The sequence below is a fragment of the Lissotriton vulgaris genome, chromosome 3_2, assembly GCF_964263255.1.
Source record: "Lissotriton vulgaris chromosome 3_2, aLisVul1.2, whole genome shotgun sequence".
NCBI lineage: Eukaryota > Metazoa > Chordata > Amphibia > Caudata > Salamandridae > Lissotriton > Lissotriton vulgaris.
The window spans coordinates 181,913,236-181,932,987 of NC_141690.1; the positions used below are offsets into that span (position 1 = coordinate 181,913,236).

At 43.8% G+C, this 19,752-nt stretch overlaps 1 protein-coding gene across 1 annotated transcript in view; it reads right to left on the reverse strand.

Annotated features, from left to right (window-relative positions):
• GRK4 (G protein-coupled receptor kinase 4) overlaps positions 1-19,752 on the reverse strand; it is a 429,001-nt gene that overhangs the window by 248,425 nt on the left and 160,824 nt on the right. Inside the window, exon 4 of the mRNA XM_086964159.1 lies at positions 1,818-1,895. Within this exon, the coding sequence (XP_086820285.1) occupies positions 1,818-1,895 (78 nt within the window). The remainder of the gene's footprint in view (positions 1-1,817; positions 1,896-19,752) is intronic.

Below are 19,752 nucleotides of genomic sequence, written 5' to 3' on the forward strand. Positions count from 1 at the left end.
AAGCTGGGATTCTATTGTTCGATAAGAAGGATGATAAAACGAGGAAACTCTTTGCTCACTGATTTACACTATACAGTCCATGTTGAAGAATTATTCATATGATTTCACAGTTTTATTTCACTGCCCGGGTAGATTATTTGGTGATGAGGCTGATGAATAAAGCATAGTGGTAGAGGTTTTCTACCGCAGTCAAAAATGATTATGGCGTTTTGAAGGGTCCTTATTTCTGCACAAGAGATTTACAAGTATCTGATAATATCACACAATGCAAAACAGATAAAGTTGAGAGGTGGACTGCAGGCACCTGTACACAGTTCCATTTCAACTCTCATGTTGTAAAGCATATTTGAGGCAAAACAAGCATGAGGAATGTTAGTAGTCTTGATTGTAGTAGAGTTTGAAGCATCATGTTTGTAGCAGGTGGTGTGATCTACACATCTACCAGACTGTGCTCCTTCTGGGAGGAGAAACTTCAAGGTTCCTCAGCTGTTACTTCATGTGTAAGAAGGAAAGGGAGACAAGAGGAGAGAACAGGAGAAGGGTGGAAAAAAGAGAAGAGAGGGGAACAGAGAAAGGGCAGGAGGGAGATGATGTTTCCTACTTTAGCAATGTCTTCAAGGTGCAGGGAAGGGTAGGAGAGCCGGAGGGAGGGAAGAGGAAAACAGAAGAGTCAAAGGTAGGAAATGAGACAGAGGGAAGGAAGAACTAGGAAAGAAAAGTGAACAGAGGGGGGAAAGGGGATAGAAGAGGGAAGAATGATACAGCAGGGAGAGGAAGTGAACAGGAAATGGAGGAAGGTGCTGAATCGCTTTGCAACATGCTATAAGTGCTAGGAAGGGCGAAGAGTCGAAAGGACTGAGGAAAGAGCAGAGGATAGGGGGAAGGAAGAAGACAACAAAAGGGATTAGCGAGAGAGAGGAGGGGCATCAAGAGAAAACAGAAACCCAGAACAGGAGCAAAAGTGGGAGACCAGAAGGAAGGACGGATCAGCAAAGGGGGTAACAGGAGATAGAGTTAGCAGGGGCTGGGAACTGAGAGCTGGTTAGAGTAAAGGGGGATTCAGTGAAGGACAAGGGGGAATGGTAAAGAGAAGGAGGAAGCAGTAAGGGAAAGGAGGGGAACCAGGGAGAGTAAAGGGAAAAATCATGTTTAGATATGTTTTATGTGTTTAGAACTTAGTAGTGTTGTGTGGTGTTTTAGGCTCCGAGCGAATTTTCCAGATTCATGCCCTTCTATAGGTACAATTCACATTGCCTTAATATCTGTTCCTCTGCAAATGTGCCTCAGAAATAGCTTTTAATGGGAATATACACTTTCCCAAAGGAACTGTTGTTCTTGTATATGATCATTGTTTTTGGTTTGGTTGTTACTCCATCATCTAGCACATTCTTCGTTCAACCAGGTGTATGTTAGATTCCCTATGTTAGACTAATGTTCTGATTTGTTACCTTTGCCTCAAATTGTAAAGCGCTCGGATATCCTTCAGGATCAAGTTCGCACTATATAAAACTTTATAAATAAAATAAATAAATAAATGGGTGGAGGGAACATAGAGAGAAAAAGCAAAAAGGTGCAGAAAAGATGAACATGAGAGAGAAGGAGAGAACCAAATAAAATTGAGAGTTGTAATGTAAAGGAAAGGAGGACTGGAGGTAACATTTTCGATTCGCTCATTATGACCAACTTTGTGTGCATTAATGTTCCATCTAGTGAACCTTCTTTCTAGAACAGGCCATTCCGTCCATGGCTTCAGGTACCAAGAGGAAGAGCGCAGACACAGCACAGGCAGCCTTAGAATTGCTATTAAGAAGAATTACCCCATTGTTGAAGTATGTGTCGAGAAGCTTCAGACCGCAGTCTCTACGTTTCTCATCTGGCTGCACTTCATACTCTGCCTGGGGGGGGGACACAGAAACAGAAAACATGACTTCTACAGCCGGGTTGAAAGCACTCTTGCAGGAAATTAAAGATATCATTGTAATACTGCAAGCCGGTGCCAAGTCAATTCAGCCACATGCTCCAGGAAACTTCCCTTTGTTCTCGCCAAAAAAAGCACATTAGCTCATAAGCCTCTAACAAAAAAAGAAAAAAAGAAAAAAACACAAGGTACTGTAGGCAATGGAAAATATCCCGTGTGAGGGTTATTCAAGAACATGACCAAACTCTACTGGAGCTTCCATCTACCCCGAAGAGAAGGGTTTTCGAGCATTATATAATTGTCTACGTTTGTATTATTGGAAGAAGAGCGGTATTTATTCGTTTGATGCTGAAATTCAAGTTAATGCCAAGAAGCTGTAACCTGCAGAACCCAGGTTCATGAAAAAAAGCATTACCAACGCTAATAGGTCTGGCTTTGATTGGCTCAACAGATGCACACAAGGGCAGGTACAAATGTGCAGACGCTTTGCACAGTGTCTCTCTCTTACTGGCCTCATTCTGTGCCTTCTGACTGGGCCCTGTTTTTCATTCTGCCAGAATGCTGTTCTGTATGGCACCAGTGCAGCAGCTTGGAACATTAAAACAAAACAACACACAGAGCACAGACAGTGAACAAATAGTATGTGTGCATCTGCACATGCAAATACTTGCATGCATTAGCACTTTAAAGCCAGACCTGTTGGCGTTGCCAATGCTCAATGCAAATGTGTTTCGAGTCTCTAGATTTAGCCATTCATGTCTCCAGTTTAGCAAGACGTGTGTGCCTAGTTTGTAATATTCACTTATTCATGGAGTTACACATTTTCTATGCAAGGAACTCCTTGTAGTTGAAGGCAAACCCCCCTCCCCCATCGCCAGTTTGTTTTGTTCTGTTGACGTGGAGGAGGCTGTATCCTAGTGGTACCCTGGTGTGTGGTGCAGCAGCAGAACCAGGTGTGTGTGAGTGTGCTAGCATCAATTATAGTGTGTTTGAGGAGGGCAGGTACTGGAGACAGCAGGCGTTCAGTGCAGCACAACAGCTTTGATGTAAAGAATACTAAATGGTCCAATGGGTTGAAATGAGGAGATTTTCTGACCTTACTTGAGTAAGACTGTCTTATCTGACTGTCTTATCTAGCCATGAAGCTTGTGATTAAAGAGTGTGTGGTGAGATCTGTCATCAGGTGGTAGCAGGGTGTGTGGGGTGCATCAGAGGCAAGGTGCATAGAGGAATGCTCTGAAGCTTTGGGGTTTGTGTGCATGTTGGGCTTATCAAGAGCAGGTGTGTTAGGTGACCTGTAAAGAAGGGTGGCAGAAGGGCAGTAGCTGGTAGGACAACACTGGTGGGAGTCAGAGATGGAGAAAGTGACTTGCAGGTCTGGTATCATATCAATCTGATGTTTAGGGGTGCATTGTGGGGAGTAGATACAGGAGTTGTGTTCTGCTGAATAATAAGTGGCTTTAATAATGGAGGAGGCAAGTAATAGCACCTCTCATATGAATGATGAATATGTATAGTCAAGTCCTTCTGAGGCAAAACAGTTTGTGTGCTGTTGTTTGGGTGGACCGAACAGGTATGTTGGTTGACAAACGCGGCTGTACTGAGGTGCAGTGCTACTTATTGGGGTGAGGGGCTGGAGTGTGGACAGGACAGTATTCTGGTCTGTGTTATAAGTAGCTTTATTATATGTTATGTTGACCTGACTAAGCTGATGTGTGCTACTTTTAGGCTGAGCCGGGGGGGGTTAATCTAGCCGTGTCATAGTCATCAGAGATGGTAGAGATTGTATGAGTGTAACCATTCCAAGATAAGGGAGAAGCTTTCATGGCCTACAGGGTATCAAATAATACGGTGAAGACATGGAGGCTGATATCCAAGGATTAGATCATGACCGTCCCATTTTCCTACAGTGGTGGTTAGGTCACATTTGCAAAAATGGTGCCACACTAGCATTATTATGGGATTACGTTAAAGCACATTACATTTAGGTGTAAAATCACTTTTTGGTGCAAAATGAGCCTTGCCGAAAATAAGCTGCATTGTGGTATCACATCTGAGAGCCAAATCCACATTATTTTAAAATATATTTTTTTAAATTCATTTTTCTTACATCCATTGTGATCCATTGAGGATAAACCTCTGCAGTACATTTCCTTTGAACATGTAATCATATTATCTGAACATTGTCATTGCACTGTTTGCAGGGTTTATTATTTGACAATTATCTAATTTTAACCATAGCTTCAAACCAACTGTCCACCCACTACTAGGTTCTGCTTCATAATGCAATGTTTTACTGAGAATCATTCTGTTTCTTCCTCTCGGTTTGTCTATATTCCTAGTAATATCCGGTCAGTTCACTTTTGTACGCTCCCGTTGGGATCCATCACTAAATTGCGCCTCCACTTATGAGTTGGGTCCTCTTTGTGTGTTCCTACACCCTCTACACCTAGGGAATCTACTCAGTGTATTCTTCGAATGCTAATAGTGTTTTGTCCCATAAGACCCCAAGTGGGCTCCTGAGCAATCCTAATCTCTTTTTCCATAATGCAGCTCTTTCAGTCTTTGCCCATCAGAGCAACCCCTGCATCTGCTGTGAGCGGACCATCCGGTGAACACCAGTGCACTGCAGTTGCTATCTTGGTCATTACTTGTGCTAGGTCCACAAAGTTAGGGATGACCTTCTTGGTGTTCAGCCTGAGATATAGCCCTATAAACATCCTTCTTGTAAACGTTGGAGTTATTTCGTGGGTGGGTTGGACCTCCCTTGCGAGAACCATGCACAACTGGGTAACTCCAAACCATATGGAAAAGTCAACATCAATGGGGATCTGGGGCACTTCTTATCATCTGTTGTTTAGCCTGTGGGGTGGAGGGGTCAGATAGGTAGAATGCAGATAATTAAATTGCACATATTTCAATCCGGTGCTTCTAGAGACAAGGTACTTTGTATTTCAATATACTCTCTCATTCCAAAGCTCGGTCTACCTCGGTTTCCCAATCCGCCATTAGTCCAGTCAGAGTACATTTGGTCACAAACATAAGCTTTCAGAAAGCCAAGGTACCAATCTGTGTCCTCTCGCATATGTTAGGGGAACCAGCAGAACCACATGAGTAAGCAGTTTTCTGGTTCCAGTCCCTAAGCTTCCTTTAAAGACTCTACCACTGCAACATATGTCAGAAACTAGGTCTCTAGCAAGCCCCATTACTGTCCTTAAAGAGTCCAAATGTTTGGGAATCCTTTCTTCATAGCAATCACTTGCAGTAAGTATCCCTGCCTCTGTCGAGTCCCTCATTCTGAGAGATGATAAGCAATCTCCCACCAACAGTTGAGAAGCTAATCAGTAGCAGGGCCAGGGCTTATGTCGGGCTGAGTGTTTTTTTGTTGTCAACTCTTCTCCAACATAGTAATGCTGCTCTCAGGGACTTAGTTTTAGTCACTGTGCTCATGAAGAACCCAATCATCTTTGCTACCAGTGCTCCCTCTTTTTGTGCCTAACTCTCTGTCCCGGTCTCTTCCGGGTGGAGCCCATCCAGTCATCTTGCTACCCATTGCAGCTGTGCAGCCAGAAAATAAACTGTTACTTACCCTGTAAACATCTGTTTGTGGCATGTAGTGCTGTATATTCACCTGTTCTGCACACTACTGCCATCTAGTGTTGGCCCGAACAATTACAACTTGTTTTTCTATGATGAAGTCTATCAAGTCATGAAGTATAGTGACTTCTCCCTTGACTGGTGATGTGCATGACTGTGTTCATGCATGGCGGTGAGGATGGAGATAGAGCTTGAGAATGCATAAAGATGTCCAGGCTAAATAAAGGAAATATAGCGGGAAAAAAAGGCACCTGCAACAACCGAAGGCATTCGGGGGAGGGTGGCGCATTCAAATCTACACATCACATAACAATGGGTTGACCCAAAAATAAACACAAGGAGAAGATGGACGTTGCGCTGAATCTTTTCAGACACTCACCCCAAAATCACAGATCTGGGTTGAATCCAGCCATATGCAAATCAGTCTTGACCCTGTTCCTCATGGGAACAGTCCAGCCCGAACTGCCAAGCCAGGTCCTCCCTGGACCAGAAACAGGCATCCTGGGACCGGTTTTGGGGTAACAACCCTCATCATCCAGGCTAGCTTGAATCCAGTGGCAAAGTGAGAAAGGGACCCAAGTCTGGCCATACCCAGCCAACTTAGACTGAACAAGGTAAATACATGGAGATGATGGACGGAGCTCTGAAACTTTTCAGACATTCACCCCCAGTCACAGATCTAGCTTGAATAGATCATTGTTTTTTAGCTCACTTCGCCACCCAAGTTCAGACCCAGCCATATGCAAATAAGTCTTGACCCTGTTCCTCATCATCATCCAGGCTAGCTTGAATCCAGGAGGACCTGGGTAAACTGCGATACATAACAACAAAAGTCCAATCGGAGAGACCACCAAAAATGGAAAAAGCTAACCCAGATATCTTATCCAACTTTTCATTTATCAATCACAACCTCCTCTGATCTGAGGAATAGAGTAGAATATTGCTTCTACTAATACAGAGGAGCATATATAACAATATCAACTCTCATGACACACAAACGGTAAATGCATGAATTTTTTATATGAAAACCAGCCGCATCAATACATTATTTACACTTGGTCGCTCCAGAGAGAAGATGAGATAAAAAAAGTGCTCCAAAGAGTGCCCATGGGGGGATTGTATAGAGAAAGGAAGGAGAAAATGTATTTCCTGAATTTATCATAATCATTACAGAGAAGCCTATTGGTTACATTTATTTTATATCATAAATGTGATCTCATTGATACAGGGTAATTGATTAAATCATAATTGCCCTTTTATGGACCGAATATCCAATCCAGTCTGTATAAACTGTTGATGTTTCGAACTGGCGAAAGGGAGAAGGTCCAATCTAAGCCTCAACAGTGGGTTCTTATCAGGACTGGGTGACTGAATGGAAGGGGAGCAACCCAATGTGCCCAAATACATTAAAATCAATTTACAAGTGTGTGTGATGGTATCGTCTCTTCCCTATGGTAAATACACTCTCACCTGGAATTATCAATCCAGGTGAGAGTTTATTTACCATAGGGAAGAGATGTACTATCACATACACTTTTAAATGGATTTTAGACCCACCGCTTGTGACCAATGTGCTGTGAGGCACTCTAGAAGTGAATGCATATGCAATCGGGTGCGGGGAACGATGGTGATGCAGGAAGCCATCATGCCGAGTAGGTGCATTACTGTGCAAATAGTTAGCTGACAATTTGGCTACATTAGAGACAACAGGGACATAAAGCAGGATTGGGGTAAGCCTTACCCATTACTGAATTCAGCAGTGCTCCTAGGAAGAGTTGTATCTGTACTGGTTGAAGGTGAGGTTTGCTCAGGTTGATGGTCAAGCTCGGATTGTGAAGGAGATCAAAGGGGATCTTCGTGGGAGCTAGACACTGCTACTTGCTTGCACTCTTCATCAGTCAGTCATCGAGATACCGGAAGATGTGGGAATGGCTCCTCTGCAGATAAGCGGCTACCACTGCAATTCATTTGGTGGAAACCCTGGGTGTGGTGGTAACCCCAAAAGGCAGAGCTTTGAATTGAAAATGCTGCCCACTTACCATAAATCTGAGGTAGTGGCGATGTGCAGGGTGGATTGGGATGTAGAAAAATGCATCCTTCAAGTTGAACGCGGTTATGAAGTCACCTTACTGCCGTAGTGGTATGAAGTCTGGGAGCGTGATCAAGTGACAATGCTTCAACAGGATGTTCTTGTGGAGGTCTCGAATGGGCCTCAGGGATCCGTCTTTCTTCGGATTAGGAAGTACAGGGAGTACACTTCTTTGCTGCATTGTTGAGGAGGCACTTGCTCTATGGCTCCCTAGAGTAAGAAACCGTCCACCTCCTCTTGGAGGGGCCTCTGGTGTTGGGGGAAAGGAACTGCTTGCCGGGGGGAGTGTTTGCGGGGTGGGATGTTTGGTGGTGGGGCAGTGAGCTCCAGGCAGTAACCCTGCCATATAATGGACAGGATCCATTGGTCACTCCTTCCGCATTCGCGTGTGTGCGAAAGCGGAAGGAGTGAACGGCAGGCTCCTGACTACAAAACCTAGGGATTTCCCTTACAAATCGATATTTCGAAAAACCGGATTTTTGTTGGAAACCAATACTAATAATGATGAAGAATTGCAATGAGCAAAGTGAAATGTAAATAGCCTTGAAAAAGCTCTGGCGCGAATCGCCACAGGGGGCGAAATACGTGTCGGCTGTTCATGTTTTTACTAAAATCAATAAAGAGCCTTTTTCTACACAACAATGAACTTCTGACTCAATTTATATGAGCAAGGATTCAGCCTAAAGATATAAAGAACTGTTGCTAACACATTCACTATCCCCCTAAAGACTGCGGCTCAAGCTGTGGCTTGCACCAAAATGTAAAAGCAGCCCTGCAACTCAAGCTGTGGCTTACAGCAAAAGGTAAAAGCAGCCCTACAACTCAAGCTGTGGCGTGCACCAAAAGGTAAACGCAGCCCTGCACCTCAAGCTGTGGCGTGCACCAAAATGTAAAAGCAGCCCTGCAACTCAAGCTGTGGCGTGCACCAAAAGGTAAAAGCAGCCCTTCGGCTCAAGCTGTGGCTTGCACCAAAATGCAAAACCAGCCCTGCAACTCAAGCTGTGGCATGCACCAAAAGGTAAACACAGCCCTGCAACTCAAGCTGTGGCGTGCACCAAAAGGTAAACACAGCCCTGCAGCTCAAGCTGTGGCGTGCACCACAAGGTAAACACAGCTCTGCAACTCAAGTTGTGGCGTGCACCACAAGGTAAACACGCTCTGCAACTCAAGCTGTGGCGTGCACCAAAAGGTAAAAGCAGCCCTGCGGCTCAAGCTTTGGCGTGCACCAAAAGGTAGACGCAGTCCTACAACTCAAGCTGTGGCTTGCACCAAAAGGTAAACACAGCCCTGCAACTCAAGCAGTGGCGTGCACCACAAGGTAAACACAGCTCTGCAACTCAAGTTGTGGCGTGCACCACAAGGTAAACACGCTCTGCAACTCAAGCTGTGGCGTGCACCAAAAGGTAAAAGCAGCCCTGCGGCTCAAGCTGTGGCTTGCACCAAAACGTAAAATCAGCCCTGAACTCAAGCTTAGGCGTGCACTGAAAGGTAAACGCAGCCCTGCAACTCAAGCTGTGGCTTACAGCAAAAGGTAAAAGCATCCGTGCAACTCAAGCTGTGGCATGCACCAAAAGGTAAACACAGCCCTGCAACTCAAGCTGTGGCGTGCACCAAAAGGTAAACACAGCCCTGCAACTCAAGCTGTGGCGTGCACCACAAGGTAAACACAGCTCTGCAACTCAAGTTGTGGCGTGCACCACAAGGTAAACACGCTCTGCAACTCAAGCTGGGGCGTGCACCAAAAGGTAAAAGCAGCCCTGCGGCTCAAGCTTTGGCGTGCACCAAAAGGTAGACGCAGTCCTGCAACTCAAGCTGTGGCGTGCACCACAAGGTAAACACAGCTCTGCAACTCAAGTTGTGGCGTGCACCACAAGGTAAACACGCTCTGCAACTCAAGCTGTGGCGTGCACCAAAAGGTAAAAGCAGCCCTGCGGCTCAAGCTGTGGCTTGCACCAAAACGTAAAATCAGCCCTGAACTCAAGCTTAGGCGTGCACTGAAAGGTAAACGCAGCCCTGCAGCTCAAGTTGTGGCTTACACCAAAAGGTAGACGCAGTCCTGCAACTCAAGCTGTGGCTTGCACCGAAAGGTAGACGCAGTCCTGCAACTCAAGCCGTGGCTTGCTCCAAGTAGGACAAACCATGCGTTTCTATGTGAGCCTAAGCCTGCTTTTTTTAGGTCGGTTTTATGCCATGATTTTATCATTTGTTTTAGATAATTACATACCATTCTATACTTTTCTTATATTTGTTATTTGTAACTCAAGAGTGGATGTATTTTACTGTACCAGCTCTGCGCTTTTATCATGTTTAATTTGTGATTTTGTGGCAAAATCGAATTAAGTTTTACTTCCTTACACAACCCCTGGGGGCTCAACCACGACCCCAATGAACATGCAGCAGAGACGAGCCCTTTCGCCATCCGAACCCCGTCCAGGTTTAAAGCCCAGACTCCGGCTCTGCGAGGCCGGAGAAACTTGGCAGCTCTTTTCGGTTATCGCTCTCATAAAGGTTAGGAATGTGAAAAAACACGTGAAATATGGAAAGAAATTCCAGAGGAATAAGACACCGGTCCAGAGCAGCTCCCTATCAGGGCTTCCTAGCACGTGGCCTCCATCGAGTTCAGCACACATTTAGTTTTCCAGTTCGCGTGGCGGGAGGGCGCCCTGGAAGGTTTATGTTTGACACCACCACCACGAGCCCAAAAGTGCCATGGTGCCAGTGAGTCGTAGGGCGCAGGTGCCACGAAGACACAGTTATGACAGAGAAGGGACCTGGCAGATTTGTATAGCGCTATATTGCCAAGAACCTGGCCTCCCGCTGCACAGAGTTCTGGGAGGGATGTTATTCACGGGTGTATCTCTACAGTGTAGTTCTGTGGTCCTCATAGTTCAAGACTGGTGTCGAGGAGCTATGGGAAGATAGTAACCACCTCGGTGGTTTAAGTGGGCTAGTGCTTAATTTGAGCCCCGGTTTCTGGTGCTCGGCGCCAGCACTTAATTGTGTACACCGGCACTATAACAATCCTCCACATGGTGGCGCTGTCTGTAATTTAGAGATGATGAACAACAGCTGTTTATGAATTCAACATACATCAAACACGGTTAATTCCGGACACTCAAGCCATTCTTACAGCTGTGGGGCCTGGTATAGTCTGAATGTTATGTTGGTCGTTGCATAGGTGTCGTTAGCAGCACTGGCAGGGGCAGCAGGTGGCTAAAGCTGGAGTGTGTCTACTGGCGAGGGACCTGGCACATACTTTATTACAAATGTAGAAGCACTATCACGGTCAGAAATAACACGACCTTGGTAATCAGAGTGTCGGATGAGAGGCACAAGGAGAGCGTAACATAGAAAGCGGTCCAGGCGCACTTGCAGGTTGTGAGGTATGGAATTAAAAGAGTAAAGCCGGGTTGTAAGATTTTGGGATCGCAAAGCTCGCCTGTGCATGGGATTGGGGCAATGCGGGGTGGGTTTTATCCACTGTGAGATCGAGTATGCAGTTGTGGTCACCACTCAACACCCACGGTAGTGCAGTATTGTGAGCTAGTGTGGTGGAGAGGATGTCCCAAAAGTGTCCCTGGTCTGTCTTGGGGGCGTAAAAGCTTCCTATGAGGATAGGACTCCATCAAGATGTCTCTCAAAGAGCACAAATTGACCTTCGGCATCCGGAGTCATATTTATTTCTTTATACAGAACTCCCAGACGAACCCATACCATGGTGTCTCTTACATAGGTAGAGCACGAGGTGGCATAAATAGATTCCCTCCAACGCTGGTGCAGGCAATCCAGCTGCTCTATCGTAATATGGGTCTCCTGCAAGAGATCTACCTGTACCCGCTGAATAAACTCCATAGCGCTTTCTAACTGTGTGCATTCCCCATACATTCAGGGTAAGGAAGCGGATGTCATTCAAGGAGCCACAACACTGCTGGTTGTGTTGTGAATAGCGCGGGGGAACACGGACCCAGAGGTCCACCAGGCCTGCATTGGTTGAGCCTTGGTGAGCCCGTCTGCCATAACGGAGAATGAAGTGGAAGAGGTTGAATTAGGGTTTTTTGTCGATCTGGGGTGTTTTAAGGTCCGATATCAAGAGCCTACCACAACAAGTGGTACACCCAAATTGAACATTTTCTGTAAGCTCTAGTGTTATGTGGGGGTGTGACTAGATGCCGGAGGACAGTGAGATAGCCCTGCTGCCCTGTGAGAAAATATAGCTGGTTGTATCAGCTCTGACACAGGTGTAGATAGCGTAGATATAGGTCACCAGGGTCAGGTGTGGGGGAGGCCTACAAAGTGAGGAATGTAGGGAGGACAGCAGGGGAAAGAGGAAGATTAGGGGCTGGTGGTGTGCTGGCTTCATGTGCTAGTGGTGGGTGGTAGGTGTTTGCCAATGCATTCATCATTGACATTTGAGTTCATACAAACTACACTCTGGGATCAGTTTGCTTTGAAGACTGGAGGCCCCCGTTGCTCAAATTAGATTGTCCTCCGTTTGTGGCATTACCAGGGGGTAGGTCTGTGAGTCTTGTGAGAGTCGTCGGACTGCGGAGTGTCATAATCGGATGTGAAGCTATGCAGGCCTTTCTCATCATTTGTTACGGTGGTGAGGGCTTTCAGATCAGCTGCAGCCTGCAGAGCTCACCTGCAGAAGGGGGCCAATGATGCTTCCACTTTTGTGGATCCAGCCCATCTTGGGGGAGGAGGTATGGCACCTCTGCCCAGGATGGGCTTTGTTTCTGGACCCAGTGAGCAGAGACTCTCTACCCAGTGGTCCAGAAACCTGTCTGGTGGTGGTAAATGGCAGGAAACCATTCAGGATCCAGACCAGGGATGGTCAATTTTAAGGGGGCATCTCTAAGATACCCTCTGAGTGCATTTTACATTAAATCCCATACTGACATCAGTGTGCTTTTAATGTGCTGAGGAGTTTGCTACTAAACTTCCCAGTTTTTAGTAAAGCCATTATGGAGCTGTGTAGTTCGTAATAACCAACTCCCAGACCATATACTCTTTATGGCTTTACTACACTTACAATGTCTAAGAATGGATTTAGACACTGGAGAGGTACAGGGCTCATGCCACTGTACCCTCACCTGAGGGCCAGTGCACCCTGCTAGAGGGGTGACTTACCTAGGCCTCTGGCAGTGGATTGCAGTAAACAATATTGACTATAACTCAGCCCTTCTCCAAGCACTAGTTAAACGCTTGGATATTACATAAGTTATATCATGTGAAATGATTGCATTAATTAAAATGCTATGAAATTATATTATTTGCCAGAACACAGTGTATGGTACAGTGGAGAGTTATAGTTGATGTAGTGTGGCAAGTGAGGCGACAAGACTATGTACAGAGGTGCGCAAGAGATATACATTTAAAGGTGGTGCGTAAGTATAAATGTGAGTTATAAGTATGACTAATAGTAACATGAAAGTGGTGCATAAACTATATAATCACCAGATAAGTATGAATTTTGCATTTGTTATGGTTGTGTAGTTTAGGACATGTTTGGCAAAAATAAGATACAAATAAGTGCCAAAATCATAAATTTAAGAGATAACTATGCCATAAAAATTTCTAAAGTTTGTGTAGTTTAAATTGGGTTTGTGTACAAAACATAAATAATGTTTTCCCAACTATAACTTATCTTTAACCTTTGTTTTTTTGTCCGAATTTCAATGGTTTTTATAATGTTAGTAAACATTTTGTGATTGGCGAATACTGCAATGGTATACAGTGGAATGGCGCAGAGTGGAGTCACATACAAAGGAGTGGCGTACAGTGAACTCAAATACAATAGAGTGGCATATATTGGAGTGGCATAGAGTGTAGTGGCGTACAGTGCCATGGTGTACAGTGGGATAGCATAGAGTGGAGTGTGGTAAAGTGGATTTACGCCCTGTAAATATTGTGGAGTGTATTTGTGTACACTGTACTGGTGTAGAGTGAAGTGCTATACACTGGAGTGCGGTAAACTGTAGGGGCATGTATTTGAATATTGTGTACTGACATAGTGTACAGTGGAGTGTGGTACAGTAGAATGGGGTAAACTGGAATAGCGTTCACTGAAGTGGGGTACAGTGGAGTACCACACAATGGAGTGGGATACAGTTGAGTGGTGTTCAATGGGATTACATAAAGTGGAGGGTGTTACAATGTTGTGTTGTAAAGTTTAATTGCATAAAATGGAGTGGCGTATAGTGCATTGCTGTACAGTGCAGTGGTGCAGAGTGGAATAGCGTACACTGCAGTGTACTACAGTGTAATATGGTAAAGTACAATAGCTTACAATGGAGTAGCATAAACTGTAGTGCGATAAAGTGGAGTACCGTAGAATTCAGAAGTTTTCAGTGTAATAATGTTGAGTTTAGTGGTCTTAAGTGTTCACATGTAAACTGGAGTGCCATATAGTGGAGTAGGGTATTGTAGAGTGTCGTGCAATTCAATAGGGTTCATTATATAAGCGTAGAGTCTCGTGACGTACAGTGAATTGTGGTTTAGTGGAGTGGCACAGAATGTAGTCTTCTAAAGTAAAATAGCATACAGCACATTACGGTACAGTCCAGTGGCATATCCTGTAATTCTATTTTAAAGGAGTGCTGTTGAGTGGCACAGCAGACAGTGGAATAGCACACACTCCAGTAATGTACCATCAAGTGGAGCATAGTGAATAGCATATAATGGAAAAGCATAAAGTGGAGTTTCCTACAGTGGCATAGCGTACACTTGTGAGCAGTGCAGTTTAGGGGCCTCCATAAACAGGTATACACAAAAGTGTAATAGAATACAGTGGGGGGCAGTATAATAGCATAGAGTATAATGGTGTACATCTGAGTGGCGTACAGTGGAGTAGAGTGGAGTAACGTATATTGGATTAGCGTAGAATATAGTGTTGTATCCTCTGGTGTAGCCTGGAGTAGCATCCTTTAAATAGCGTACAATGGAGCGGTGTAATGTGAACTGTTATACAGTGGAGTGGGGTGTGTAAATTAAAGGCGCAGCGGTGGCGCCGGACTCTCGCCGGAGTCAAGCCAGAGCCCTGCCCGTCTGCGCCCGTCAGCGTCCCGGAGGCGAGCGGAGAGGCGGGTGGGGCTCTACCACCAGGGATGTGTCCTCCTGGGGTACCATTGCTGCGTTATTCCTCTGTGGAACTTCGCTGTTTTGACACCCTGGTCACAGGCTGTCGCACTGTCTTTCCCGGACGTCATTGCGGGAAATCCTGCTGCCCGGCCTGTGGCTGGCGCCCCAACCGCTCTCTGTTACCACGTCCCAATAACAACATCCTTAGTGTGGGCTATCGCTGCATGTTATTAAACACCAGGTCAGCGGCTAAACATGCGCAAGACATTTTTGAGCTCCTAGATATAGTGAAGCCACTTTGTCTTATGCTCACTGAGACGTGGTGGGGTGAATTTTCCAACCTTAAGTTAAATGATTTGTATCAAAAATAAAGCAGCAATGTATATGTTTATCAAAAGTGAGCACACCAACACAATCTATGTAATGGGAACACATATTATGAACTATCCTAATTCTTAAGTGGTATGGCTACGCATATTCTATCAACAAGATGAAATAAATGTTTGAAAGAGATGTAATCAGATTCTTTAGATGGGTCTGCGTTAGTCTAAGTACGTGTACAGATCTTCCCCGATGTTCAAACCATTCGGTTGTTTACTATCTAGTAGTAAAATATAATGGGTCTCAAGACGCCGTAGCATCCCCTCTCTATCCCCGCCCCTTCTTTGTATGAGGACACTATCGATCAGATAATATTTGAGATCGTTAGGCTTCCCTCCATGGTGTTCCTTGAAGTGGCGGGCCACCGGGTAACTAGGGTCGTTGTTATTGATTGCCCTAATATGCTGAAGTACACGCTGATGTCCCGGCAGTTTAGTACTTCCAACATATCTAAGCTTGCAGCTGCATTCCAGGACATATACAACACATTCGCTTTTACATGTCAAATGCTGTCTAATCAGTTGTGGCTTTGAGCTAAAAGCTGTTACAAACTCATTCATATTAGTACCATATTTGCAAGCGTTACAGCTAATACATTTGAAGAACCCCTTTCTTCCTGTTAACCATTCTGTGGTAGTTCTACATTCAGGGCTGCTTGTTACTAAAACATCTGCCATTGATGTAGATTTTCTGAATGTGATGGCTGGATGGGCTGGAAGAGAGCTGCCAATGATCGGTTCATCCTGTATTATGTGCCAGTTGTTTTTAATTATTTTGCGTAGGGCTTTGTGTTGGCGATTATAGGTAAGTATTAATCTAGGTGCATTATCCCCTATTAATGACGTGTCATGTTGGGATTTAGGGAATGCATTAACAACTTTTAAAAGTTCTTCCCTTGTCTTCATTCTAGATTTTTTAATCGCACTGTTGATAGTCTTTACACTATATCCCCGAACCATAAACCTTAACTTGCTCTCTTCCTGTACTTTTCCCAGCTCCACCTCGCTGCTGCAGATTCTGCGCAATCTTAACATCTCCCCATAGGGGCTGCTGTGTATGAGATGGGACGGGTGCGCACTACTAGAATGCAGTAGGTTATTACCAGAGGTTTCTTTCCTGAACAGGGTGGTACTTATTTTAAGATTTTCTATTTTAACTAGGACATCCAGGAATGCAATCTGTTCGCTGTTTATGTGTGATGTAAATTTTAGATTCTCATTGTTGATATTTATAGAGTCTATAAATTCTTCTGCCTCTATTTTAGTTCCATTCCATATGATCATAAGATCATCTATATATCATAGCCACGATATTATCTTGCCACTGTATGTGTCCCGATGTTGCCTTTTGAGGACCAGCTCCTCCCACCAGCCCATAAATAGACAGGCATAGCTTGGGGAGAAGCTGGCCCCCATGGCAACTCCTTGTACCTGACGGAACATTTGTTTTTTGAAAAGGAAAAAGTTATGTTCTAAGCAAAACACCAATAGGTCCATGAGGATTTTGTTATGGGATGAAAATTCTATTGGTCTCCTGTCTAGAAAATAACTAACTGCCTTGATACCATCTGCATTTCTGATGCATGTATATAGAGATGTGACATCAAGCGTGATAAGCAGATATCCCTCCTTCCAATCCACTTTTGCAATTTTTGACAAGAAATCCCCCGTATCCTTAACATATGAATCTAACTTTTGAACATGCTCTTGAAGAAAAAAGTCTATATATTTGGATAGATTCTCAAGAGGTCCATCGCAGGCCGCGATGATGGGACGTCCGGGGGTTTTTTCTCTGTTTTTATGAATATATATATACAAAAAAGAAGGAGAGAACTCTGGGTAGTTCCCAAGTTTAGGGGGAAGGCAGCTCCTGTATAGAGCACCCTCAACACCAGCGACACTGTAAATTTGCTCACCTCAAATGTCTGCTTTTCTATCAAAGTGTTTAAGCATAGGATTAGCACAGTGCTATCCACGCCGAGATATATATATATATATAGACTTCCAAATATTTTCCCAACCTATTACCACTTTTTTTTAAAAGTGGTAATAGGTATGGGAAAAATACCAAACCTAATACTTACCTACATTGCTAGGCGTAACGCAGAACACAGGAGAACTCGAGCTGACACCAACATGGCTGCCTTTAACTTTAGTGAAGGCAGTCATTAGCTAAACAGCTAATGAGTTGTCATCACTATTTTCAGCGGTACTACCGTTGGCAAAGATATAACTAAGTTTAAAACACTTCAAACTTAAAAATACTTACCTGCTGTACCCCCACTAAATCATCTGCGCAGCATAATATATAATCCTGTCAATTTCCGTAAAAATCCGAGGGACTGTTTTCGTGCTACCCAAAATACAAAAAGTCTATGTACGAAGCATTGGATTTTATGCCCATTTTGGGACCCCCCCTTTTTTCATCCCTTGAACAAACACAGAGAAAATTTCAGTACTTCGACAATTAAACGGGGGCAGCATGTCTGCAAAGTTTTGTGGACGTTTGTCAAACAGGGGCAAAGTTATTAAGGGACAAAAATCCCTATCTCTGGTCACCTTAACTATAACTGCAGGGTAGCATGCGCCACTCTGTTTTTTATATATACATATATATAAAAAAATAAAAAAAATGTTTTTATTAAGAGTCGTCTTATTGATTGTTTGCTAGGGATTCTCAAATTTCACAGAAAAGATGTCTGTGAATCATTTCTTGTAATTTACAGTGCAGAATTCATTTGCAGGATATATAGCGTCTCTTATAATTTAACTGAGTACTACAATATATATATTCATATATATATATATAAATATATATGTTTTAATTTAATACACTTTTAAATGATCAGCTAATATGGTGTAACATTTTTAATAGTTCTAGTTTTATAATAAACATTTTAAATTGCGTTACATTTATTGCTAATATTATTGTTTTTTTCTCTACACTTTCCCATAGGTCGATCTCCATCTACTTATGAAGTTAGTAGTAGTAAGTCTACACCCGTAAATCCTGCTGTAGGAGGCTCCACCAGGACCTGGAGACAATTAGGTCCACACTTAGCTATAACTCTACAGTCAGCAATTACAAAGAGCAAAAAAGAATGGATTTACACCTAAGTGCAGTAGACAGTAGATTTATATGAAAGTACATCTAAATATGTAAAGGTACCATAGGGAATCAGTCCCTAACTAAATAGCCAGATAGAATCTACACTTGTTTTTCTCAAATAAGTGTATGTATAGTGGCAACTTCCCTTCTCCAGTAAACATGCTGCTCAATGAAATATACTGGAAAATGATTCTCCTCATCAAAGTAAAAACTAAGATTGGAAATAGGAAAAATGAACCTCGATTCAACAGAGTGCCATGTTACAATTTATAAATAAGGGATGCATTAACCCACAGCAACAAGTTTGCAATAATTATGTAATCTGAACTAAACTAAACTAAAAAAGGTGGTCTGCTTTGGTAAATATAAGGTTAAATTGTCGGGATGAAATGTTGGAAACGTATAACACACATTCAAGCCTGATACACCTGTTGATAGTTCGAAAGAGGTCACTACCAAAACTGGAAGTGCTCTGAATGTATAAGTAACTGTACACATAACAGGACAATCCATTGCAGAGACTTGTATGGTTGTATGCTGCAGCCCTGAGAAGCTCAGTGTTCAAAGCAAACATCAGATATGGATTCAGACAAACACAAAATAAACAAGAGGGAGATTCGAGTATTATTTCAAATATATGACAAGGTGAGTGGGTTTGACCATAATCAGAAGCACTGTTCAATGGAGAGTTGCACTTGGGTGCTGGGAGGACGCTGAGAGAAGAGTTACAGGAAGTATTGGCTTCTTGAGAGAGGGAAGGGAAGCAGGGTTGTTGTACTTCTGGAGGTGTCAGGGTAGCAGAGGGGACTGGGAGGCAATGAAGGGCAGGTAGGACCAGGGAGTGAGAGGCTTTGTTGTGGGGTCAGTGGGACACTGGCCCCATCCTAGTATGCACACTATGTTCCCTCTGCGGTTTGCAGAGGTTTCGACAAATATTTTTCAAGAAATGTTTGCAATCATGATTTTTTATTCATCATTTTTCTTTAGTACGTTATTTGCATTTTTTTGAATTCAATCGTCTTTGGTATCATATGGTACAATCCTTATGAGCATCCAATGCATTTCGGGGTATTAAACACCCCTTCATCAGGGAAAGGACTCTGCAAACATAAAATGTATGTATCAAAAATATTATAGAAAAACAAACTGAAAAACGCAGGATGCGCATGCATCTAGGTCATATATTGCTGTGATAGCAAAGTGATGCTGTGGTAGCAAAGTAGTGGGGCGTGAGGGCTGTTTACAAGGTACACCTTTCTGTGACCCTTTTAAACCCAAGTGCGGTGAACGCGATGCAGGTAATAGACTCTAAACTGCTTACTTGTACCGTTCGCAAGTTGTAGCGTGTTCCTGTAAGGGGAAGACGTTAAGGATCGTATTAGGTGAATGTTACGGATATAGTGCACTCGACCGTATTAGCACGCATTCCTAACTAAAAACTAACCTTAAAGTTTTTGGATGGTGTCCTGCTTTCTTCTTCGCTGGTTCTGGCGGAACGCCATTGACCGCGATTGACTTCGTTAAGGTGAGCGTGATCACGTGGGTTAGTGGAATGAATGGGAGTGGTCCAGCTATCGTT